The sequence below is a fragment of the Leucoraja erinacea genome, chromosome 31 (assembly GCF_028641065.1).
Source record: "Leucoraja erinacea ecotype New England chromosome 31, Leri_hhj_1, whole genome shotgun sequence".
Taxonomy (NCBI): domain Eukaryota; kingdom Metazoa; phylum Chordata; class Chondrichthyes; order Rajiformes; family Rajidae; genus Leucoraja; species Leucoraja erinaceus.
The window spans coordinates 27,711,818-27,737,710 of record NC_073407.1 but is presented as its reverse complement, the minus strand read 5'-3'; the positions used below and the strand labels follow the sequence as shown (position 1 = coordinate 27,737,710).

The window sequence follows — 25,893 nt, the reverse complement described above, 5'->3', positions numbered from 1 at the left end:
TGAGGGAAATTAAAGAATATGGGACTTTGAAGAACCCTAAAGGGTTTTATGTGAACATATTAGCAATATTATCAGTGGAATTTAAACTGAGGAAATAAATAGATCTATTTTACTCACTGTGAAGGCGCTAGCATTTCACTGAGCGGCAGTGAATCTTTTCGCCTGTAGTCACTTTGAATTCTAGGAGAATTGTTAAATAGAAACATTTTCGTTATTTCTGATTCCAGTTCCTTTCTCATAAAAACATGTTAGATCAATAATCTCTATAATTCTGATTTCAGAATTCAAATGCAAGTCCACTGCACCTATGTTAGTGGCTTTAGAAATAATAATAATGCCCTTTACTTCTTATGAAGAAGGATAAAGGGGAAATCCTTTAAAACCGAGATGATTTCATTTTTCACGCAATGGTGAAGAACTCTCCACTGCACCTGGCTATATTTAGAGGGAGTTAGATGTGGCCCTTGTGGCTAAGGGGATATGGAGAGAAGGCAGGTACGGGATACTGAGTTGGATGATCAGCCATGATCATATTGAATGGCGGTGCAGGATCGAAGGGCCGAATGGCCTACTCCTGCACCTAATTTCTATGTTTCTATGAATGAATGGAGCTACTCTTCAAGATGAAAGCTCTGCCTTTAATATCATTAAACCTGCCGAGCTCATCACCAAACTGGCAGGACTTGAAGTCAGTACTCATCTCTGCACTGGATCCTCGATTTGCTGCCCAACAATCAGTGAGGATAGGGAACAAGTCATCCTCTACAATAATCCTCAGCACTGGTGCACCAAAGGGATGCGTTCTCAGCCCCCTTCTTTACTCCTTGTGACCCATGACTGTGCAGCCTTGTACAAATCTAATTCAATTTACAAAATCGCAGACAACACCACAATTGTGGGCCGTATATCAGATATTGATGAGCGGGAGTACAGGAAGGAGTTTGAGAACCTTGTGTTGTGTCGAGTCAACAATCGTTCTCTCAATATCAGCAAGACAAAGGAGATAGTGATCGACTACAGGAAGCGTAGCGGTACACATACCCCAGTTTGCATAGCCCAACGCATCACCGGTTGCCCAACGCATCACCGGTTCCACGCTCCCCTCCATTGAGTCTGTCCAAAGCAAGCGCTGTCTGCGGAGGGCGCTCAGCATCCCAGACTGCTTGCATTGTAGAGGCGCCAAGTAGAGATAGTTGGAGGAATTATCACCCATGGCTACTCCTGGTGCACCCATATTGAAGCAACGAACTAGAAAACACACCAATGCCTCTACTTCCTGTATAGGCTAAAGAAGTTTGGCATGTCCCCAACATCTCTCAACAACCTACAGATGTGCCGTAGAAAGCACTTGATTGGGATGTAGCTTTCTTTGTGAACAGCTCCATCCAAGAATGCAAGAAATCGCAGCAAATTGTAAAAGCAGTACAGACCATCACACAAACCAACCTCCCTTCGTTTGACTCCATCTACACCTCATACTGCCTCGGCAAGGACAGCAGCATAATCATGGGTGAGTCACACCCTGGCCACTCCTTCTATTCCCCTCTCCCATCGGGCAAAAGGTACAGAAGTGTGAAAACGCACACCTCCAGATACAGGAACAGTTTCTTCCTAGCTGTTATCAGGCAACTGAACCATCCAACTGCAACCAGAGAGCAGTGCTGAACTAATATCAACCTCACCGGGGATCCTTGGACTATCTTTGATTGGACTTTACTGGTTTTACCTGGCACTAAACTTTATTCCCTTATCATATATCTGTATCTGTACACTGCGAATGTACAGTTTGATTGTAATCATGTAGTGTCTTTCCGCTGGCTGGTTAGCATGCAACCAAAGCTTTTTACTGTACCTGTGGCAATAAACACGTGGCAATAAACTGAACTGATTCGTATCATTGATAGTGAGGCAAGGATGAGATGTTCCTCACTTTAAAGAATGTGGGAACACAATATTATTACTCAAGATGAGCTCAGATATGGATGGGACTTCAGCAGATCAGTTGCTCAAAGAATGTATTGAGGTGGTCAAGCTAATGTGAATCACTTTAATCTGGCACACCTAGGGATGATAGAAAGTTACAATTACGGGACCAGAAATCACAGATCAAGCAAGTCTTTTCATGACCATTCAGTGATGTTGAAGAATTTGTGCAGATATCGTAATTTTGATATCTTCATGAGCCAACCACTGTGGGTAAATGAGAAGTTTTTGTTTACACTGGCTGACGTTTTAGACCAGTGGTCAGTGTCTCAAAATAAATAGTCCACCATTCAGGACAGAGATGAGAAATGTCTTCAGCCAGAAGTACTGAATCTTTAGAATTCATGGTCCACCAAGGTTCTGGTAGCAGAGTACATTTACTTCAGGAACCAATAGATTTTTAGATACTGAGGGAAACTAAAGGATGTGGGACCTTGTTTGGCCTGAAGATTTAAGGATTTTATGTGAACATGTTAGCAATATTATCAGTGGGATTTTAATTCTGAAGAGACTAATAGCCCTGTCCCACAGTACGAGTTAATTCCAAGAGCTCTCCCGAGTAAAAAAAAATCAAACTCGTGGTAAGCACGGAGAATGAACGTCGCGGGTACGTTGGAGCTCGGGTACATCTCTTAGCGGCTCGTAACGCTAACGGCAGGTACGCGGGAAGACTCGCTAATGGCAGGTAAGCACGGGAAGACTCATGAAGATTTTACAACATGATGAAAAATGTCCACGAGAGCCCCGAGTACCGACAAGTGGCCATTACCGTAAATCTCCGAATTGGAATCAGGGCAAACTTGGGAGAACTCGTGGAATGAACTCGTACCGTGGGACAGGGGTTTAATAGATCGATTTTACTCACTGTGAAGGCGCTTTTATTTCACTGAGAGGCAGCGAATCTCTCCGCCTGATGCTAGAGTAATCACTTTGATGTCTAGAAGAATGAAGTTAAATGGAAACATTCTAGTTATTTTTGATTCCAGTTTCCTTTCTCATAAAAATGTGAAAGATCAGTAATCGTTAAAATACTGATTTTAGAATTCAAATACAGGCCCAGGTCAGCTTTGTTAGTGGCTTTAGAGTTTATAATAATGCCCTTTCCTTTTTATGTAGAATGAATGGAGCTACTCTTTAAGGTGAATCATATCATTGATATTGAGGCAAGGATGAAATGGTCCTCACTTTAAAAGAATGTGAGAACACAATCTTGTTGCTCGAGATGGGCTCAGATATGGATGGGACTACAGCAGATCAGTTGCTCAAAGAACTTAATGAGGTGGTCAAGCTAATGTGAATCACTTTAATCTGACACACCTAGGGATGATAGAAAGTTACAATTACAGGACCAGAAATCACAGATAAAAAAGTATTTTCATGATCATTCAGTGATGTTGAAGAATTTGTCCTGATATCGTAATTTTGATATCTTCATGAGTCAACCACTGTGGGTAAATGAGAAGTTGTTGTTTCCTGAGGTTTTAGACCAGTGGTCAGTGTTTCAAAATAAATAGTTCACCATTCAGGACAGAGATGAGAAGAAATGTCTCTGGTAGTGGAGTATATTTACTTCAGGGACTGTTAGATTTTTAGATACTGAGGTAAATTAAAGAATATGGGACTTTGTTTGAAGAACCCTAAAGGGTTTTATGTGAACATATTAGCAATATAATCAGTGGAACTTAAACTGAGGAAATTAATAGATCTATTTTACTCACTGTGAAGGCGCTTGCATTTCACTGAGAGGCAGCGAATCTTTCCGCCTGTAGTCACTTTGAATTCTAGGAGAATTAAGTTAAAGGGAAACATTTTAGTTATTTCTGGATTCTATTTTCCTTTCTCATAATAAACATGTTAGATCAATAATCTTAATAATTCAGGTTTCATAATTCAAATGCAAGCCCTCTGCAGTTATATTATTAGTTTATAATTTATAATAATGCCCTTTACTTCTTATGTAGAACCACTATTCAAGGTGAAAGCTCTCCCTGTAATAACATTATACCTTCCAAGCTCATCACCAAACTCATAGGATTTGGAGTCAGTACTCAACTCTGCGACTGGATTATCGATTTCCTGACTAACAGACCCCAATCAGTGAGGATAGGGGACAAATCATCCTCTACGATAATCCTCAATAGGATGCCCCCTTCTTTACTCATTGTGGACCCACCACTGTGCAGCCTTATACAAATCTAATTCAATTTACAAATTCGTAGACAACACCACCATTGTGGGCCAGATATCAAATAATGATGAGTCGGAGTATAGGAAAGAGTTTGAGAACATCGTGTGGTGGTGTCGGGTCAACAATCTTTTTCTCAATGTTAGCAAGACAAAGGAGATAGTGATTGAGCACAGGAAGTGTAGTGGTACATATACCACAGTTTGCATTGATGATGCCGTAGAGATGGTTGAAAGCTTCAAATTCCTAAGAGGAAATATCACCAATGGCCTCTCCTGGACCACCCATATTGAAGCAACGAATAGGAAAGCTCACCAAGAAGGCTTAGGAAGTTCAGCAGGTCCCCAACAACCCTCACTAACGTCTACAGATGCACCGTAGAAAACATTTGACTGGGATAAATCACAGCTTGGTGTGGGAACAGCTCCATCCAAAACCGCAAGAAATTCCAGCGAATTGTGGATGCAGTGAATACCATCAGACAAAGCAACCTCCCTACCATTGACTCCATCTACATCTCACGCTGCCTCGGCAAGGCCAGCATCATAATCAAGGATGAGTCGCACCATGGCCACTCCCTCTCCCATCGGGCACAAGGTATAGAAGTGTGGAAACGCACACCTCCAGATTCAGGGACAGTTTCATCCCCAGCTGTTCTCAGGCTCCTAAACCGTCCTACTGCTACCAGAGATCAGTCCTGAACTACTATGTACCTCACCAGGGACCATCGGACTACCTTTGATTGGAGTCTGCTGATTTCACCTTGCACTAAATGTTATTCCCTTATCATGTATCTGTACACTGTGAATGGATTGATTGTAATCATGTATTGTCTTTCCGCTGGCTGGTTAGCACACTACAAAAACTTTTCACTGTACCTCAGTACACATGACCATAAACTGAAATGAACTGATTCGTATCATTGATAGTGAGGCAAGGATGAGATGTTCCTCACTTTAAAAGAATGTGGGAAAACAATCTTATTACTCAAGATGAGCTCAGATATGGATGGGACTTCAGCAGATCAGTTGCTCAAAGAACGTATTGAGGTGGTCAAGCTAATGTGAATCACTTTAATCTGGCACACCTAGGGATGATAGAAAGTTACAATTATGGGACCAGAAATCACAGATCAAACGTGTCTTTTCATGACCATTCAGTGATGTTGAAGAATTTGTGCAGATATTGCAATTTTGATATCTTCATGATCCAACCACTGTGGAATTTGTTAGGGTAAATGTGAAGTTGTTGTTTCCACTGGCTGAGGTTTTAGGCCTTGGGTCAGTGTCTCAAAATAAATAGACCCCATTCAGGACAGAGATGAGAAGAAATGTCTTCAGCCAGAAGTACTGAATCTTTGGAATTCATAGCCCATGAAGGCTCTGGTAGCGGAGCATATTTACTCCAGGGACATAGATTTTTAGATACTGAGGGAAATTAAAGGATATGGGACTTTGTTTGGCTGGAACATTGAAGCAGTTTATGTGAACATATTAATAATATAATTGAAATGTAAACTACGAGGAGATTAATACATCTACATTACTCACTGTGAAGGCGCACTAAGAGACGGCGCATCTCTCCGCCTGATGTTAGAGTAGTCACTTTGATGTCTAGGAGAATGAAGTTAAAGGGAAACATTCTAGTTATTTCTGATTCCAGTTTCTTTTCTCATAAAAATGTGAAAGATCAATAATCTCTGTAATACTGATTTTAGAATTCAATTGCAAGCTCACTGATGCTTTGTTAGTGGCTTTAGAATTTATAATAATGCCCTTTATTTCTTATGTAGAATGAATGGAGCTACTCTTCAAGGTGAATCATATCATTGATATTGAGGCAAGGATGAAATAGTCCTCACTTTAAAAGAATGTGAGAACACAATCTTGTTTCTGGAGATGGGCTCAGATATGGATTGGACGTCAGCAGATCAGTTGCCACCATGCTGCGAGTCTCTTCATGATCTTTCAGTGATGTTGAAGAATTTGCGAAGATATGGTAATTTTGATATCTTCATGATCCAATAATTATCCAATATTATCAGTGGAAATTTAACTCCGAGTAGATTTACAGATCTATTTTACTTACTGTGAAGGCACTTGCATTGCACTGATAGGCTGCAATTCATTCTGTATTCTGTTGGAGTAGTCACTTTGAAGTCTAGAAGAATGAAGTTAAAGGGAAACATTCTAGTTATTTTTGATCTTAGTTTCCTTTCACATAAAAAAATGTTAGATCACTAATCTCTATAATTCTGAATTCAGAAATCAAATGCAGGCACAGTGCAGCTATGTTAGTGGCTTTAAAACTTATAATAATACCCGTTAGGTCTTAGGTGAATGAAGGGAGCTACACTTCGACTGCACACCTGTACATGGTACTAACACCATCATCAAGTATGCAGATGATACAACGGTGATTGGCCTCATCAGCAACAACGATGAGCTGGCCTATAGGGAGGAGGTCCAGCTCCTAGCAGCATGGTGCGATGACAACAACCTGGCCCTTAACTCCAATAAGACCAAAGAGCTCATTGTAGACTTCAGGAAGTCTAGGGGCGGCACGCACACCCCCATCCACATCAACGGGACGGAGGTGGAACGTGTTTCCAGCTTCAGGTTCCTGGGGGTCAACATCTCCGATGACCTCTCTTGGACCCACAATACTTCAACTCTGGTCAAGAAGGCTCATCAGCGTCTCTTCTTCCTGAGGAGACTGAAGAAGGTCGATCTGTCTCCTCAGATCCTGGTGAACTTCTACCGCTGCACCATCGAGAGCATCCTTACCAACTGTATCACAGTATGGTATGGCAACTGGTCTGTCTCCGACCGGAAAGCACTGCAGAGGGTGGTGAAAATTGCCCAACGCATCACCGGTTCCTCGCTCCCCTCCATTGAGTCTGTCCAAAGCAAGCGTTGTCTGCGGAGGGCGCTCAGCATCGCCAAGGACTGCTCTCACTCCAACTATGGACTGTTTACCCTCCTACCATCCGGGAGGGGCTACAGGTCTCTCCGTTGCCGGACCAGCAGGTCCAGGAACAGCTTCTTCCCTGCGGCTGTTACACTACTCAACACTGTACCTCGGTGACTGCCAATCACCCCCCCCCCCCCCCCCAGACACTCCTCCCACAGGAAAAACACTATGTCTGTATACATGTAAATAGATTTATTTATTGAAATCATATTCTATGTCGCTCTTCCAGGGAGATGCTAACTGCATTTCGTTGTCTCTGTACTGTACACTGACAATGACAATTAAAGTTGAATCTGAATCTGAATCTGAATTCAAGGCAAACCATATCATTGAAATAGAGTCGAAGAGAAATGGTCCTCACATGAAAAGAATGAATGAAAAGAATGAATGAATGAATGAAGGGTACTATTCTCACATGTGACATGTCACAGTGAAATTCTTTGTTGTGTGTACCATATGTAAAGTATGCAAAGAGTCGCCACATATAAGGTGCTAATATAATCACAATTTTTTTAATGTAGTCCCAATGGTCACACTCTGTTCTCGGTGGTCTCCCCATGCCGGGTCCCTCTTTGTTTCCTCCGCAGCACTTCCTTGACTGACCTCCGGCACCCAGCGCAGGCCAATATGAGAAAACAATCTGTTTAAGAGGGAACTGCAGATGCTGGAGAATCGAAGGTTACACAAAAAAGCTGGAGAAACTCAGCGGGTGCAGCAGCATCTATGGAGCGAAGGAAATAGGCAACGTTTCGGGCCGAAACCCTTCTTCAGACTGATCGGGGACGGGGGTGGGCGGGGACAAGAAAGGGAAAAGGAGGAGGAGGAGCCCGAAGGCTGGGGGATGGGAGGAGACAGCAGGGGGGCTGAGGAAGGGGAGGAGACAGCAAGGACTAACAAAATTGGGAGAATTCGATGTTCATGCCCCCGGGATGCAGACTCCCCAAACGGAATATGAGGTGCTGTTCCTCCAATTTCCGGTGCTGCTCGCTGTGGCCATGGAGGAGACCCAGGACAGAGGTCGGAGACGGAGTGGGAGGGGGAGTTGAAGTGCTGAGCCACCGGGAGGTCAGCTTGGTTATTGCGGACCGAGCGGAGGTGTTCGGCGAAACGATCGCCCAACCTCCGCTTGGTCTCACCGATATAGATCTGCTGACATCTAGAGCAGCGGACGCAATAGATGAGTTTGGAAGAGATGCAGGTAAACCTCTGTCGCACCTGGAACGATTGCTTGGGTCCTTGAACGGAGTCGAGGGGGGAGGTAAAGGGACAAGTGTTGCATCTCTTGCGGTTGCAAGGGAAAGTGCCCGGGGAGGGTGTGGTACGAGAGGGAAGGGAAGAATTGACAAGGGAGTTATGGAGGGAGCGGTCTTTGCGGAAGGCAGATATGGGGGGAGATGGGAAGATGTGGCGAGTGGTGGGGTCACGTTGGAGGTGGCGAAACTGACGGAGGATTACTTTTTGTATGTGATGGCTGGTGGGGTGAAAGGTGAGGACTAGGGGGACTCGGCCCTTGTTGCGAGTGGGGGGATGGGGAGAGAGAGCAGTGTTGCGGGGTATGGAAGAGACCCTGGTGCGAGCCTCATTTATGGTGGAGGAGGGGAACCCCTGTTCCCTGAATAATGAGGACATTTCAGATGTCCTGGTGTGGAACGCCTCATCCGTGGAGCAGATGCGGCGTAGACGGAGGAATTGGGAGTAGGGGATGGAGTCCTTACAGGAAGCAGGGTGGGAAGAAGTGTAGTCCAGATAGCCATGGGAGTCAGTGGGTTTGTAGTGTATGTCGGTCAGAAGTCTATCACCTGCAATGGAGATAGTGAGGTCAAGGAATGGTAGGGAAGTGTCGGAAATGGTCCAGGTGTATTTGAGTGCTGGATGGAAGTTAGTGGTGAAGTGGATGAAGTCAGTCAGTTGTGTGCGGGTGCAGGAGGTGGCACCAAAGCAGTCGTCGATGTAGCGGAGGTAGAGGTCGGGGATGGGGCCCTGGTATGTATTGAACAAGGATTGCTCGACGTAACCTACAAACCACCCTGAGAAAACAATCTTTTTACTTGAGATGGGGTTAGAAATGGATGGGACTTTAGCAGATCAGTTGGGATCCCACTGTGGGATTTATTAAGGCAAATGCAAAGTTGGTGTTTCCACTGGTTGAGGTTTTAGACCGGGGTCAGGGTCTCAAAATAAATGGTTTATAATGGAGGGAGAGTACACTGCCCGCACATGGAGATCAAAGGCAACCTGCTCTGGAAACAGTTGTCATGATTACTGCAATGAATCTATTTCACAGAATGCTCTTACCCATGATCAATGAGAGATAGGCTACTGCCTATTCCGGTTGTATCCCCAGACATTCTCCTGCTCAAGTTCAAGTTACTTTGTCCAGGAGGTGTATGAATATCACTCGGAAGTATGTGATGGCTGGATCTTTCATCAGTCTCATTATCAGCCCACCAGGAATCCCTGAGTGTTTGATGAGAAATCAATATTTAATTAAATATGGGCTAAAATGGTCGAAGGTAATTTATGTAGAATGTCAAAAATGCAACTGATAAACTTAACAAGCCATAAAGATTCATGGGCATTTTATTATAGAACACATTAATTTCAACTTGAGTCGTACATGGAGAATTCAAGAAAACTTTCAATTACATTTTAAGTTAAAATTACACGGGTCGATTTTGTTTTGCGCAGGTCTGGAAAATACCAAAGTTTGCTTTGCGATGGATAAGATTCAGCATTGTAGCATCATTACTTATTGAAAAGCGTGTCCTCATGCTTCCAATTAATTTTGTACATTTACAAAGTACTGTTTCTATGGGTTATACTGTAATTAACAGTAGCTTTTTAAAGAGGTGATGAGGGGAGTGCGGTAGACGTTGTCTACATGCAGGGCCTCCGCATCCTCCAACAATTCCATCACATCCAATATGATCCCACATCTTCCTATCCCCACCTATTTCCGACTACCACAGAGATTGCTCTGTCCGCAACTCATCGATTCACTCATCCATTCCCACTCAAACCATCCTAACCCCAGGTATTTTCCCCTGCAACCGCAGGAGATGTAACACCTATATCCATACCTCCTCTCTCACCTCCATCCCGGGACCCCAGCAGTTCTTTCAAGTGAGACCGAGGTTCAGGTGCACCTTTTCTAATCTCATCTACTGCGTTTGGTGTTCCCTATATGGCCTCCTCTACATTGGTAAATCCAAATGTGGACTCTGTGACTGTTTCACTGAACACTTGCGCTCGGTCTGCCAAGACTTACTGGATCTCCTGGTAGTTAACCATTTTAACCTATTTTTCCCATTCCCGTACCGACCTTTCTGTCATGCACCTCCTCCATTGCCAGAATGAGGGCACAGCCAAACTGGAGGAACAGCACCTCATATTCCGCTTGGGTAGCTTACAACCCAACGGTATGGTCATTGGATTCTTCAATTCTAGTTAACCAGCACCCCCCCCATTACTTCTTCCACCTTTCCTTTCTTCCCACCCTGCCTCCTTTCCCCTGTACCCCATCTGAACTTGCACCTATTTCTCCCACCTCCATCCATGTCCACGTTCATTTCTTTCTCGAGCTTCACAATTCAGAACTCTTCAAACCTTTGTCTCACACCTCCTGTCTTTTCATTTTTGGTCTTTGTCCAACCAACTGCTGATCAAACCCCCCCTTACTTGTATCCATCTGTGTCCTGCCCCTACTCTCTTCCAGCTTTCGTTTCCCACCCTACCATCAGTCTGACCCACTGCGCTGCTCCAGCCAGTTGTGTCTTTTTTTTTTTAAACCAGCACCCGCAATTCCTTGTTTCATCTAAGTGTGGGAGCTGGGAAACCAATTATTGCAAGAAGGGGAGCTGGGGCGGTAAGCAAGAACGAAATAATAGGATAGAAATTATATCTTACCCCGTTTCATCTTCTTCATAGTGTGAACTGGAAATTTAAATCAGAATTGTCAGGTAGAAATAAACTTAATGATGAAATTAGTTCATAGCTTAAAGTAGAATTGCTCCTTATTTTGATCATTTCTGATCTAATCTAGCTCATTTGCATGTCATCGGATCCAGTCTCTCTATAACATGACAACAATTATCATGCATTGCATATCAACAATTGTACCTTTCATTCATTTGTTCTATATCTCTCTACATCACCGTCTATATCACTCATTCCCCTTTCTCCCGGCTCTGTCTGAAGAAGGGTCTCGACCTAAAATGTCACCTATTCCTTCTCCAGCAATGCTGCCTGTTTCACTGAGTTACTCCAACACTTTGTGTCTATCTTCGGTTTAAACCAGCATCTGCAGTTCCTACCTACACATAACAATTATATATATTGATATCTATACTATCGCCAACAATTGAATCTTAAATAATAGAATTGTCCTTGCAATATCCATCTCATTGTTAACTGTATCATATAACATGCCCACACAATTGAACTGGTTGTCACAGATTTATTCTCACTAGTCACAGATTTATAATCCTGACGTGTAGTACACTCGCTATATATTGGTGCGCCAGCTTGCTTCAGCTTATGATAGAATTCAGCAAATAAACTGATACATCAATATGTTTGAAAGCGATGAAACTAGGGAAATAAGAAAACTAAATGCATTCTGAAAATAATTCTGATTTTTACATAGTTTAGTGTTCTGATAATCAAAAATTAAACCAGTTGTTGAAACAGACACTAAGCACATCGAGGCACCGCAGAGTCATATCCAACAACTAGTTTTAGAGATACAGCATGGAAACAGATCCGCAGCCCTTCAGAGGAGTTGAATTACTTTTTTGTATCAGTCTTCACGGTAGAAGACACTGGCAAAGTGCCAGAAATTCAAGAGAGTCAGGGGATGGAAGTTAAGAAGGTGCTTGGGAAGCTGAAAGGGCTGAAGGTGGATAAGTTACCTGGACCAGATGGACTGCACCTAGGGTTCTGAAAGAGACTTTAGAGATTGTGGAGGCATTGTCAGTGATATTACAGGAATCACTAGAGTCAGGAATGGTCCTAGATGATTGGAAAATTACCAATATTATCCCACTGCACAAGAAGGAAGCAAAGCAGAATAGTAGGAACTATAGGATGGCCAGTCTGACTTCGGTGGTTAGTAAGATTCTAAAGTCCATTAAAAAGGATGAGGTTACGGAGTACTTAGAAGCTCACGATAAAATAAGCCGATGTCAGCATAGCTTTGTGAAGGGGAGGTCTTGCTTGACAAATTTGCTGGATATATTTGAAGAAGTAAATAGCAGGACAGACAAAGGATAGTCAGTAGATGTTGTTTACTTTGGTTTTTAGTAAGCCTTTTGAAAAGGTGCCACATGGGAGGCTGCTCAGGAAGATGAGAGCCCACTGTATCAAAGGACAGATACTAGCATGGACAGCAGGTTGGCTGGATGGTAGAAGGCAAAGACTGGCAATAAAGGGGGCTTTCTCTGGTTGGCTGCCAGTGTCAGTGCTGGGGCAGCTAATCTTCATGTTGTATGTTAATGATTTGGACGAGGGGTTTGAAGGCTTTGTGGCCAAGTTTACGGATGATACGAAAATAGGTAGAAAGGCAGTTTGTGTAGAGAAAGCAGGGACTCTGCAAGACTTGGATGGGTTGGGAGAGTGGGCAGAGAAGTGGCAGATGGAATATAGTGTAGCAAAGTGTGGAGTCATGCATTTTAGTAGTAGGAATAAAGGTGTAGACTATTTTCTAAATGGAGAGAGAATCCAGAAATCAGAGGTGCAAAAGGACTTTGGAGTGCAGGTGCAGGATTCCCAAAAGGCTAATCTGCAAGTCGAATCAGTTGTACAGAAAGCAAACTCAATGCTAGCATTTATTTCTAGGGGGCTAGCATTGAGTTTGCTTTCTTTACTACTGATACCAAAAACGGGGATGTAATGTTGAGGCTCTATAAGGCGCTGGTAAGGCCGCATTTGGAATATTGTGGACAATTTTGGGCACCATATCTGAGGAAGGATGTGCTAGCTCTGGAGCGGGGCCAGAGGCAGTTTACAAGAATGATCCCAGGAATGAGTGGGTTAACCTATGATGAACATTTGTCGGCACTGTGCCTGTACTCGCTGGAGTTTAGAAGAATGAGGGGGGACCTCATTGAAACGTACAGAATGGTGAAAGGCTTGGATAGAGTGGATGTGGAGAGGATGTTTCCACTAGTGGAAGAGTCTACGACCAGAGGTCACAGCTTCAGAATTAAAGGACATTCTTTTAGGAAGGATATGAGGAGAAATTTCTTTAGTCACAGGGTGGTGAATCTATGAAATTCTTTGCCCCAGAAGTCTGTGGAGGCCAAGTCACTGGATATTTTTAAGGCAGCGATAGATTCTTGACAGGTGCCAGAGGTTATGGGGAAAATGCAGGAGAATGGGATTAGGAGGAAGAATTAGATCAGCCATGATTGAATGGATGAGTAGACTTGATGGGTCAAATGGCCTACTTCTACTCCTATCACTAATGATCTTATGACCTCGACACACTACAATTCACCTACCACCACAACAAATTAACAGCAGATACGATCTCACTGGCTTTCGACTCTGCACTGGAGTACTTGGACAACAAGTACATGTTTGTCAGGCTGACTGCATCTTGGATTCAGTTCCATCTTTCCCTCTAAGCATGTTGTCAAACTCATGGGAACTAGGTATCAGCTGGTCCCTGTGTATTTGGATCCTCAACTTCCTTTATCAACCAACAGCAATCAGTACCAATTGGCATTTCATCCTTGCTGACCACCTGCTGACTACCTGCACAAGGCAACCACAGGCCTGAGTGCTCAGCCCCCTGCTCTACTCTCTCAATACTAATGTTGGAACCAGGCATAGTTCCAACTCCATCTTTAAATTCATCGACGATATCACTATCGTTGGACGATCTACAGACCAATGATTAGTCAGGATACAGGAAGAACTTTGATAATCTGATTGAATGGTCCCAGAACAGCAATCTTGCCCTTGACAGTAACAAAAGCAGCAAGCTGATTGTTGACTTCAGAAAGCGAAAGCTGAGGATCCATGAACCTGTTCATCAGTAGGATGGCTTCAGTGGAGTCAACAGCTTCATGTTTCTGCATGTGCACATCTCTGAAGACATGTCCTGGGATCAGCATGTTAATGCAAATACAAAGAAAGCTTACCAATCTCTATTTCTGCAGAAATTAGATGAGATTCGACATATCGTCAAATACTCTATTGATCTTTTACAGGTGTATGGTACTGACTGGTGGCAATCATGGTGTGATTCAGTAACTTCAATGCTCAAGAACAAATAAGTCTACAGAAAGTGGTGGAATTGTCCAGTCCATCAAGGGTATTGTCAAGTCATCTAAGTTTTCATGACATTTCCCCTAATTCTTCAAAATTCTACAGAATACAGTCACAGTTTATTCAATGTATTCAAATCATATCTTAATATTAGCTCCCATCTCTGATTCTCTTTCAGCCTAGTCTCCATGATGCCCACAACATCGTACTTACCAATTTCTAACTGCGCTATAACCTCATGCACTTTGTTCCGTATACTGCGTGCATTCTACTATAACACCTTTAGTTCAGTATCACCACCCCTCTTCTAACATTGGTCCTGATTTTGCCTGACCTCATGTCCTATTACTTCTGGAGACTGCAGTAACTTCTTTTGCACTCTCCTTCCCTTTAACTTCCTCCACACATTTCCATTTTGTTGACCCCACACCCCCCACTATTTAGTTTAAAGTCCTATCTATGGCCCTGGTTATGAGGTTTGCCAAGAACCTGGTCCCAACCAGGTTCAAGTGGAGTCTGTCCCATGTGAACAGCTCCTTCCTTCCCCAATACTGGTACCAATGTCCCAAATATTCCAATCCACTTCTCCCACACCAATCTTTGAGCCACACGTTCAATTTTCACAAACCTATGCCAATTTGACCATGGCTCAGGTAGCAATCCACAGATGATTAACTTTGTGTTTCTGATTTTCAATTTATTCACTAGCTGCTCCAATTCCCTGAGCAGAACCTCTTTCCTTGTTCTACCTATGTCATTGTTACCCACATGGACCATGATGACTGGATCTTTCCCCTCCCACTCCACTGCAGCACGTCACTGCAGCACGCCACCGCAGCACACCACCGCAGCACGTCACCGCAGCACGTCACCGCAGCACGTCGCCGCAGCACACCGCCGCAGCACACCGCCGCAGCACGTCGCCGCAGCACGTCGCCGCAGCACACCACCGCAGCACACCGCCGCAGCACACCGCCGCAGCACGTCACCGCAGCACACCGCAGCACGTCACCGCAGCACACCGCCGCAGCACACCGCCGCACCGCCAGCACACCACCGCAGCACGTCACCGCAGCACACGCCGCAGCACGTCGCCGCAGCACGTCGCCGCAGCACGCCGCCGCCAGCAGTCACCGCACACACCGCAGCACACCGCCGCAGCACACGCAGCACGCCGCAGCACGTCGCCGCAGCACGTCGCCGCAGCACGTCGCCGCAGCACACCGCCGCAGCACACCACCCGCAGCACACCACCGCAGCACACCACCGCAGCCGCGCCGCACACCACCGCAGCACACACACCACCGCAGCACACCACCGCAGCACACCGCCGCAGCACGTCGCCGCAGCACGTCGCCGCAGCACGTCGCCGCAGCACACCGCCGCAGCACACACACCGCAGCAGCACACCACCGCAGCACACGCAGCACCGCAGCAGCACGTCACCGCAGCACGTCACCGCAGCACGTCACCGCAGCACACCACCGCAGCACGTCACCGCAGCAGCACACCGCACCGCGCCACGCACACACCAGCAGCACCACCGCAGCACACCACCGCAGCACGTCGCCGCAGCACGTCACCGCCGCAGCACCGCGCCGCACCGCACACACCACCGCAGCACGTCACCGCAGCACGTCACCGCAGCACGTCACCGCACACCGCCGCAGCACGCCGCCGCAGCACACGCGCCGCAGCACACCGCCGCAGCACACCGCCGCAGCACACACCACCGCACACACCACCGCAGCACACCGCACCACCGCAGCACGTCACACGCAGCACAGCACCACAGCACACCAGCACGCCGCCGCAGCACACCACCGCAGCACACCACCGCAGCACACCACCGCAGCACACCACCGCAGCACACCACCGCAGCACACCACCGCAGCACACCGCCCGCAGCACACCGCCGCAGCACACCACTGCAGCACGCCTGGTCGACCTCTCACAAGTTCCTCTAATGTAGTCACAGTTTGAACAGCTACAGTAGACAGATATAATAATTGCCTTCTTGTGAGAAATAAATACAACATCCAATATGTTTAAAGCAGGGTCTCATAAACAGGGAAGAGTATTCTACCCTGCAGTATCATATTCAGTTCATGGCTGTTTAAAACATTTATTTATTAACGAAAGAAGCAACAAATATGACCTTGCTCTTCATTGAATAAAGAGTTCCTTCAGAACAGTTCTTCAAATGTCTGCACTCAGCCCACTCTACTAAATCAATGGAATGGATTGCTCTCTGAGAAGGCAGTGCACTTTGTTGTTTCATGTATGTAAATACACAAACGCACCTATTAATTAGATACCATTTCCTAAATTGAAAGTAGACCATGGATTGGACGAGCTTTGATGAAGTGCATTCCATAATCTAAGGCTGTCCCAAAAAATCATGAGGAAGTTCTGTTGGTTAATAGCCACAAATATTTTTGCTCACATATTGCTAAACCCAACAAAATTTTAGAAGAAAAAAAAGACAAAAAGTGCTGGAGCAATTCAGTGGGTAAGACAGCATCCTTGGTGAACATGGAAATATGATGTTTTGGGTCAGGATCCTTCTTCAGAAGTTACTCCAGCACTTTGTATCTACTTTTTGTAAACCAACCTCTGCAGTTCCTTGTTTCTGTTTCTCGACTTTTACATGCACCCTTCAGCTGTTTTTTTTTTTTTTTTTTACAAATTTCAGCCCTATCTGTTTCCCAAAGGGATAAAACATCTTGCACAGCACTGAAACAATCTTCAATACTATGGAATGATTTATACTCAATTGAAAGAGCAAATGGACCTTTCTTCCCCAGAGGAGACATCTTCAAGAATGCAGCACTCGCACAGTACTGTACAGAATGGGCAGATCAGAATATGTGTTCCAAGGCTAAAAATCAATGGAAATGAAAATCAGCTGATATCTATAATTTGTGCTAAACCGTATGTCAGATTTACACCAAAGTGTAAGTTGAAAATCTATTGTCCCAATTGGTAGATCGAGTATGACTGGTCTTCTGGTAGTGTAGAATCAAAAGGATCTAACAGAATGTAAAAAAAAAAAAGCATGAGAAAGTGGCAAAAAAGTAACATAAAATACATATCTTACCTTGATATTCGTGCTGACTGGAAACTTCTAGAAATCAAAACCAGTATTATTGGACTTTAATATAATCAGACAAGAGAAAAGCAGTTATTGCAGCTCTTAAATTTGAAAGGATTTTCTCTTTGAAGGCAACTGTGAAATTGGCAGCAGGCCACCGTGCATCCACTCCATTAATTCTTCCTCCATGGCAATACTGTTGATTTGATTTGGCCAGTCTGTTTGTAGATCAAGGTCCCTTTTTGATGAATGCCTCTTTTTGTATACCACCGTCATTCCTTGTTACATAGCTCTAGAAATCAATCTGTGCCTTAAAAGCATAGTGGGCTAATACATGTTTTGTATGTGGCCCTCCTGTTACAATATTCTATTGCACATATCTGACTGCATACCATGTGTGAAGTGATGGGAAGAGGTCTGGGTGCATCTACAAGCATCAGATGGATGGGATCAGGAACTCACGAGTTGTGTTTCACCTCAAAGAGACGTCTGAGTTGTAGATCACATTCAGTGTATGTGATTAGTTGTCTACATATTCCTACCATATACTCTATCTTATTGTTGATTCTTTATTTAACTATATATTTCCTTGCAATAGAGACCATTCAGCTGATCAGGTTTATGCTGGGGCTTTGAGCAATCTAACACTCTGCTATTTGGTTTGAAAGTGGATAAGTCACTTGGACCCCAGGGTTCTGAAAGATATGGCTTTAGAGATGAGTATAGAAGTTGGGATGTAATGTTAAAATTGTACAAGGCATTGGTGAGGCCAATTTTGGAGTATGGTGTACAATTTTGGTCGCCTAATTATAGGAAGGATGTCAACAAAATAGAGAGAGTACAGAGGAGATTTACTAGAATGTTGCCTGGGTTTCAGCAACTAAGTTACAGAGAAAGGTTGAACAAGTTAGGGCTTTATTCTTTGGAGCGCAGAAGGTTAAGGGGGGGACTTGATAGAGGTCTTTAAAATGATGAGAGGGATAGACAGAGTTGACGTGGATAAGCTTTTCCCACTGAGAGTAGGGAAGATTCAAACAAGGGGACATGACTTGAGAATTAAGGGACAGAAGTTTAGGGGTAACATGAGGGGGAACTTCTTTACTCAGAGAGTGGTGGCTGTGTGGAATGAGCTTCCAGTGAAGGTGGTGGAGGCAGGTTCGTTTTTATCATTTAAAAATAAATTGGATAGTTATATGGACGGGAAAGGAATGGAAGGTTATGGTCTGAACGCAGGTGTATGGGACTAGGGGAGAACACGTGTTCGGCACGGACTAGAAGGGTCGAGATGGCCTGTTTCCGTGCTTTAATTGTTATATGGTTATTATATGGTTATTGTGGGAGCATTAGTGGTGATCTTTCAAGAACCATTAGAGTCAAGAGGGGTTCAAGATGATTGGAAAATTGCAAATATTACTCCGCTGTTGAAGAAGGGAGTGAAGCAGGAAAGTGGACACTATCGGCCAGCTGGTCTGACTTCAGTGCTTGGTTTTAGTTCATTGTAAAAGATGACGTTTCTGAGTGCTGAGAAACTCATGATGAAATTGGTCAAAGTCAGCATGGTTTTGTGAAAGGGAGATCTCGCCTGATGAACCTGTTGGAATTCTTTGAGGAAGTAAATAGTAAGATAGACAAAGGAGTCAGTGGATGTTGTTTACCTGGATTTTCAAAAGGCCTTTGACAAGGCGCCGCATGTGAGGCTGCTAAAGACGATGAGAGCCCATGGTATCAGAGGGAAGATACTAGCATGGATAGCAGGTTGGCTGGATGACAGAAAGCAAAGAGTGGCAATAAAGGGGGCTTTTTCCAGTTGGTTGGACAGATTGGGAAATGGTTAAAGAAGTGGCAGATGGAATACAGAGTAGCAAAGTGTGGAGTCATGTATTTTGGAATAAAGGCGTAGACTATTTTGTAAATGAGGAGAGGATTCAGAAATCGTCGGTGCGAAGGGACTAGGGGTGCTGGTGCAGGATTCCCATAAAGTTAACTTGCAAGTCAAATTGGTAGTAAGGAAGGCAAATGCAATGCTAGCATTTATTTTGAGAGGACAAGAATATAAAAACAGAGATGAAATGCTTAGGCTTTATAAGGCACTGGTCAGGCTGCATTTGGAGTATTGCAAACAGTAATGGGCCCAATATCTGCGGAAAGATGTGCTGGTGTTGCAGAGGGTCCAGAGGAGGTTTACGAGAATGGTCCTGGGGATGATGATTGGGTTCACATATCACGAGCGTTTGATGGCACTGGGCTTGTACACGCTGGAGTTTAGAAGGATGAGGGGAAAACCTCATTGACACTTACTAAATAGTGAAAGGCCAGGATAGAGTGGATGTGGAGAGTCTAGGACCAGAGGCCATTGGCTCAGAATAAAAGGACGTACCTTTAGCAAGGAGATGATGAGGAATTTCCATAGAAGTAGATGGTGAATCTGTGGAATTCATTGCCACAGAAGGCTGTGGAGGCTAAGTCAATTAATAATTTTAAGGTGGAGATTGATAGATTCTTGATTAATACATGTGTCAGGGATTATGGGGAGAAGACAGGAGAATGGGGTTGAAAGGGAAAGATAGATCAGCCATGATTGAATGTCGGAGTAGACTTGATGGGCCGAATGGCCTAATTCTGCTCCTATAACGTATGAATCATGAAATCTACTGCGTTCCCAACTTGCTGCTATGTCTCTCAGAGTGAATCCTAGTTCTCCAATTCTTTCTCTGACTAACTTTCAGCCACCATCAATTTTTCAAATGCCTCCACCATCCACCGCAATCAGCTCTACTCCTGTCCAGAATGTTTCCAACATAGGCCCTATAACTCTCTCTGTCATTGTCTGCAGGATGTAAACCAAGACAATTCTCCACCTGCACCCTATCTCCACTCTGATTATCTATCCCCAAGCCTCCGATCTGTCCTGAACTCCTCTCCTCGGAGTGAGTAAGAGATAAGATAACTTATGGTAAAATGTCCTATTTGTTGCTAACCTTAGATATTAAAGTTTTACAATATGGGATTCATGCCAGCAAGCCTGTGCTGGTATTTATTCTTAATCCCATGTGGTACCTTTATCCCACATTTGTTCAATCACTTTACTTCAACTATCGATATAACACAGCATAAAATGGTGTCATCATATTTAATTCCACATTCTCACAGTTTATTAATTAATGTGTTCATTAGTAACTGCCTGCTATGTCACATTTTTGCCTTTGTCTATGTCACATTTTTAGATATTCTGCTTCACCTCTATTATTTCATTCTCACTCACTGATTTGCTCTGCTCCAGTGAACACGGTTCTCAATTTTCTCACCGCAAGCCTGTTGCAGTAGCTGGCATGTACTGTGATTTATAGCACGTAATGAAGGCTGATCTCACAACTGGAGAAGAAACTGGGAAAAATAGGTGGGAGGGAGAATAAAATAGAAAATGGAAAATATCTCACCTCTGTGGATTAAATTGATTGTCAGTTCTAGAAACAAAGAAGGCAGTAATCGTCCGGTAAAAGTCGTTTAAAAGCAACCACAATAACATCAAAAACAACGTTCAATCATGAATGAATACAAACATTGTCATTTGGCTATTTAAAATTTTGCTACATTGAGATTTTAGGACAGATGGTCAAAAGATTGGTCAGTAAGCTAGGAATTAAACAACTTAATGGAGGATAGCAAGAAAAAATGTGACTTTGTAGCAAGGTATTTACAGAGGAAAGTCCAGAGTTTGGGCTCTAGAGGGTAAAGAAACATAGAAAATAGGTGCAGGAGTAGGCCATTCGGCCCTTCAAGCCAGCACCGCCATTTAATATGATCATGGCTCATCATCCAAAATCAGTACCCCGTTCCTGCTTACTCCCCATATCCCTTGATTCCATTAACCCTAAGAGCTATATCTAACTCTCTTGAAAACATCTAATGAATTGGCCTCCATGCCTTCCGTGGCAGAAAATTCCACAGATTCACAACTCTCCGGGTGAAAAAGCTTTTCGTCGTCTCAGTCCTAAATGGCCTACACCTTATTCTTCACTTCTACCCCTTAATTCATAATTGTAAAGGGTGACAAGCAGCAGACAAAAGTTGTGCAGTTCATGTTACAGCCTGATTATCCATGATCACATTTGAAGGCAGAGAAGGTGCTTGGGCTGAATAATCTACTCCTGCTCCTAATTCATATGTTCGTGGGAAGCTGAAGTCACTGCTGCTCCACTGGAAGAATGATCTTGAAGAGGAATCAGAGGAGCACACAGAGCTATAAACCATTTGGAGAAGGTTTCATATATATTGAATGCCGAGGGCATAAAATAAGTTTTCAGGAGAATATCAACACTTGTGGTGCATAGTTTGTGCTAATATCTCATCATAATACTGTAGAGAAAGGCAATGATGAGATATTAGCACAAACTCTGGAAAATAATGCAGAGATGCCTAGACCTCAAATGGTCATCAGATCAGTAAAGAGTAGAGAGCATGAATACAATTTATGTTTCAACTTATTTGATCCGATCATTTATTTCAACGATATCTGCGACCCAACAATGCAAAAATAAAAGCAGGAATAACAATTGACCTGAAAATCATCTATTGGTAGGAATAAGGTTAGTGATGCTGTCATGAACTAATACAACAAGGCAGCCTTGTTTCTTACCTTCCTCCGTCAAACCCACGTTTTGTTATTTGGTGGATAATTTAACTAGAAAAGGGACTGAGAGGTGAAAAATAGAATTAAATTATCTTACCTTGATCTTTCTACTGGTTGATAATTCCTAGAAAACAAAATCAATATAAACAGACAATAACATTCCAATAACAGTAGTTGATTGCATGTTCTAAAAAATATATGGTACTGATTTTGTGTGTGAAGTTGGTCATGAAATGCAAAATATAACTTTAACGTGCTTAAACACATGTTAAAATGTTGGTTTACAGAGTTAAGGTGTGAACGACTGCCCCTGATATATTCTCAAAGCCATTCCATCTTTTACAGGGCACAAATCAGAAATATGATGGAATATTTTCCTCTTGCCTGGATAGTACAACATGGTGTTTAACACCATACAGTACAAAACAGCAAACTTCAACAATACCGTATCCACCATACTAGACATTCACATTCTCCACCAATGGCAATAGGAAAACTAAGATGCTGAAGGTTGTGAAGGGGAGATCTTGCCTCCCAAATCTGTTGGAATTCTTTGAGGAAGTTAGTGGCAGGATAGACAAAGGAGAGTTAGTGGATGCTGTATATCTGGATTTTCAGAAGGCCTTTGATGAGGTGCCGCATGTGAGGCTGCTAAAGAAGATGAGAACCAATGGAATCAGGGGGAAGATAACCCTAACGCATGAATAGAAGATTGGCTGAATGGCAGAAGGCAAAGAATGGGATTAAAGGGGGGCTTTTTTGGTTAGTTGGCTGCCAGGGACTAGCAGCATTCCACAGAGGTTGGTGCTGGGGCCGCTACTCTTCACAGTGTATATCAATGATTTGGATGAGGGAATTGAAGGCTTTAGGCCAAGTTTGCAGATTATATGAAGATAGGTGGAGGGGCAGGTAGTGTAGAGAAAGCAGTGACTCTGCAGAAGGACTTTGACAGATTGGGAGGTGGGCAAATATGTGGCAGATGGAATACAGAGTAGCAAAGTGTGGAGTCATATATTTTGGAATAAAGGCGTTGACTATTATGTAAATTGGGAGAGGATTCAGGAATCGAAGGTGCAAAGGGACCTGGGTGCTGATGCAGGATTCCCAAAAGGTTAATTTGCAAGATGAATCAGTAGTAAGGAAGGCAAATGCAATGTTAGCAAAGACAGGGATGTAATGGTGAGGCTTTATAAGGCCACATTTGGAATATTGTGAGCAGTTTTGGGGCCCATATATGAGGAAGGGTGTGCTGCCGTTGGAGAGGGTCCAGAGGAGGTTTACGTGAATGATCCTGGGGATGATTGGGTTAACAGATGATGAGCATTCGATGGCAGTGCACCTCTACTTGCTGGAGTTTGGAAGGATGAGAGGGACTCTCATTGAAACTTACCGAGTTTTGAAAGGCCTGGATAGAGTGGATATGGAGAGTATGTTTCCACTAGTTGGAGAGTCTAAAACCAGAGGGCATTGCCTCAAAATAAAAGGACACATCTTTGCAAGGAGATGAGGAGAAATGTTTTAGTCAGAAGGTGGTGAATCTGTGGAATTCATTGCCACACAGGGCTGTGGAGGCCAAGTCATTGGGTATTTTTAAGGCGGGTGTGACAGATACATGATTAGTAAGGATGTCAAGGGTCATGTGGAGAAGGCAGGAGAATGGGGGTGAGAGGGAAAGATAGATCATCTAAGATTCAATGGCAGGCAGAGTAGAGTGGGCCACCTCTGCTCCTCTGACTTATCAACTAAAGCTACTTTGCTAACACCTCCCAAATTCACAAACTACACAAAAAAGATTGGAGACTTAAGGCAATTGGGAACATCTCACCTTCATGTTCCCCTCCAAACTGCATCTTAGAATGTCTTGGAAATACATCAGCATTCCTGGAATAATACTGGCGGTGTACCTTCACCAGAGGGACTTCAGCACTTCAAGAACCAGCACCTATCAAGGCCAATTAAGGATGGAAAGTATATAGTGCCTTGCCATTTCAAAGAGAAAGAATCAACAAAAGGAGACACACAAAACTGCAGATGTTGGAATTTTGATTAAAAAAACACAAAGAGCTGGAGGAACTCAGCCGGTCAAGCAGCATCTGGGGAGGGATTGCCCAGGTAACATTTTGGGTAGGGAACCTTCTTTATGTTTTGATAAAGAATAACCAAAACTTGGGTTTGGGTGTACAAAGTACAATTTACAAATTTACCAATGGCACAAATCCTTGACGCTGGTGAACTTTGAACGGGAAAGTAATACACTTCAAAGAGTTAAATATAGACTGGTGGAATGGAAACTTAAGGGGCAGATGAAACTGAATACCCCAAAATATCAAAGGTTACATTTTCATAGGAAAATTAGAAGAGGTGATATAATATAGAGGGCATAATTCTAAAGGGGCATTAGATCCATGGATTTATGTACACATTCAGTTCATGTTGCAAGGCTGATCGAGAAGGTGGTTAAAAAGCCAAAAGGGACCCTAGGCTTTAAGAGCGAGAGAGAGAGCGAGAGAGAGAGAGAGAGCGAGAGCGAGAGCGAGAGCGAGAGAGAGAGAGAGAGAGAGAGAGAAAGAGAAAGAGAGAAAAAGAGAAACATGGAAAAGAGAGGGAGGGAGAGAGGGAGAGAAAGAGGGAGAGATATGAATCCAAGAGAGTCTATGAAAGGTCAAATCTGTTGGCAGGGAGTTTTCTCTGCAATACATCAGTGTGTATTTATGGGAGGAGAGTCTATGTAAAGTATCATTTCATGGAGGGGGATGGGCAGTAGCATAGTGACATGTTAATAATAAACATGCGAGAAGTAATACCTAAATAAATTTGGTTCTTGGCCAGAGCTAGAAATTAAAAACAGTGCTATTTAAAAAAGAAGAGAGATACAAGGAACTGTAGATGGTGTAAGATGAGCAAAACACAAAATGCTGGAGTAACTCAGCAGATCAGGCAGCATCTCTGGAGGAAATGCATAGGCAATGTTTTCGAGTTGCGATCCTTCTTCAGGTTCACGACATTTCGGGTTGGAACCCTTCTTCAGTCTCAAGAAGGATCCCGATCTGAAACATTGCCCATCCATTTCCTCCAGAGATGCTGCCTGACCCACTGAGTTCGTCCACCAATTTCCATCAAAAATACAATTATTTGGGGAACTGGAGAAAATCAAATTTTAAATAACTATATGTATAATTTTCTGTTCCTTTTGATTAATATAAATGTATTCCCTGATATACAACACTGCTTTTATAAAATTGCCTCTAAATATAACTGTTGTACATAAGTCTTTGATTGCTAGTGCTATTTAAAACCGACATGGAATCCTTTTCGGCGTTTTCAATATATATAGGACACACATGACTTTCTATTTGATTTGCCAAGATTCTATGCCTCTTATCAGATAGATGGATGGGAAGGGTTCAGAGGGAAATGAGTCAAATGGCAGCACATGAGACTAGCCCAAAATGCCAACTTGGTGGGTATGGACAAGGTGGGCCGAAGAGCCTGTTTATGTGCTGTATACCTCTATAATTTTATGGTTTCAGTGAAATGAGTCAAGGTTCACTTCAGTAAATATAGTTTTGAGTATCTGTTTAAAGAAAACATTGCGAACTAGGGTTTTTTAACATCTGGTGAACTGTGACTTTTATTGGTGTAAAAAAGATTGGATAAAGACATTTTACGTAAGCAACTGTTCCTGTTCTGATACCCACTGATCCCAATATGACACCTTCAATGTTGTAAGGTGGAGCCATTTAGCTCAAAATACTG

The 25,893-nt window shown here is 43.5% G+C and overlaps 1 protein-coding gene across 4 annotated transcripts in view; it reads right to left on the bottom strand.

Moving 5' to 3' along the window:
• LOC129712172 (uncharacterized) overlaps window positions 1–25,893 on the bottom strand; it is a 124,365-nt gene that overhangs the window by 19,253 nt on the left and 79,219 nt on the right. For 3 of the 4 annotated variants that reach the window (XM_055660423.1, XM_055660422.1, XM_055660424.1), the window contains 11 exons: window positions 22,235–22,261; window positions 20,945–20,971; window positions 17,514–17,540; window positions 17,208–17,294; window positions 11,048–11,074; window positions 9,437–9,598; window positions 6,257–6,328; window positions 5,719–5,781; window positions 3,702–3,764; window positions 2,849–2,920; window positions 118–180 (listed from right to left, as the gene is read on the bottom strand). In XM_055660423.1, coding sequence (XP_055516398.1) covers window positions 118–180; window positions 2,849–2,920; window positions 3,702–3,764; window positions 5,719–5,781; window positions 6,257–6,328; window positions 9,437–9,598; window positions 11,048–11,074; window positions 17,208–17,294; window positions 17,514–17,540; window positions 20,945–20,971; window positions 22,235–22,261 — 690 coding nt within the window. The remainder of the gene's footprint in view (window positions 1–117; window positions 181–2,848; window positions 2,921–3,701; window positions 3,765–5,718; window positions 5,782–6,256; window positions 6,329–9,436; window positions 9,599–11,047; window positions 11,075–17,207; window positions 17,295–17,513; window positions 17,541–20,944; window positions 20,972–22,234; window positions 22,262–25,893) is intronic. The other variant, XM_055660425.1, reaches the window with a different exon arrangement.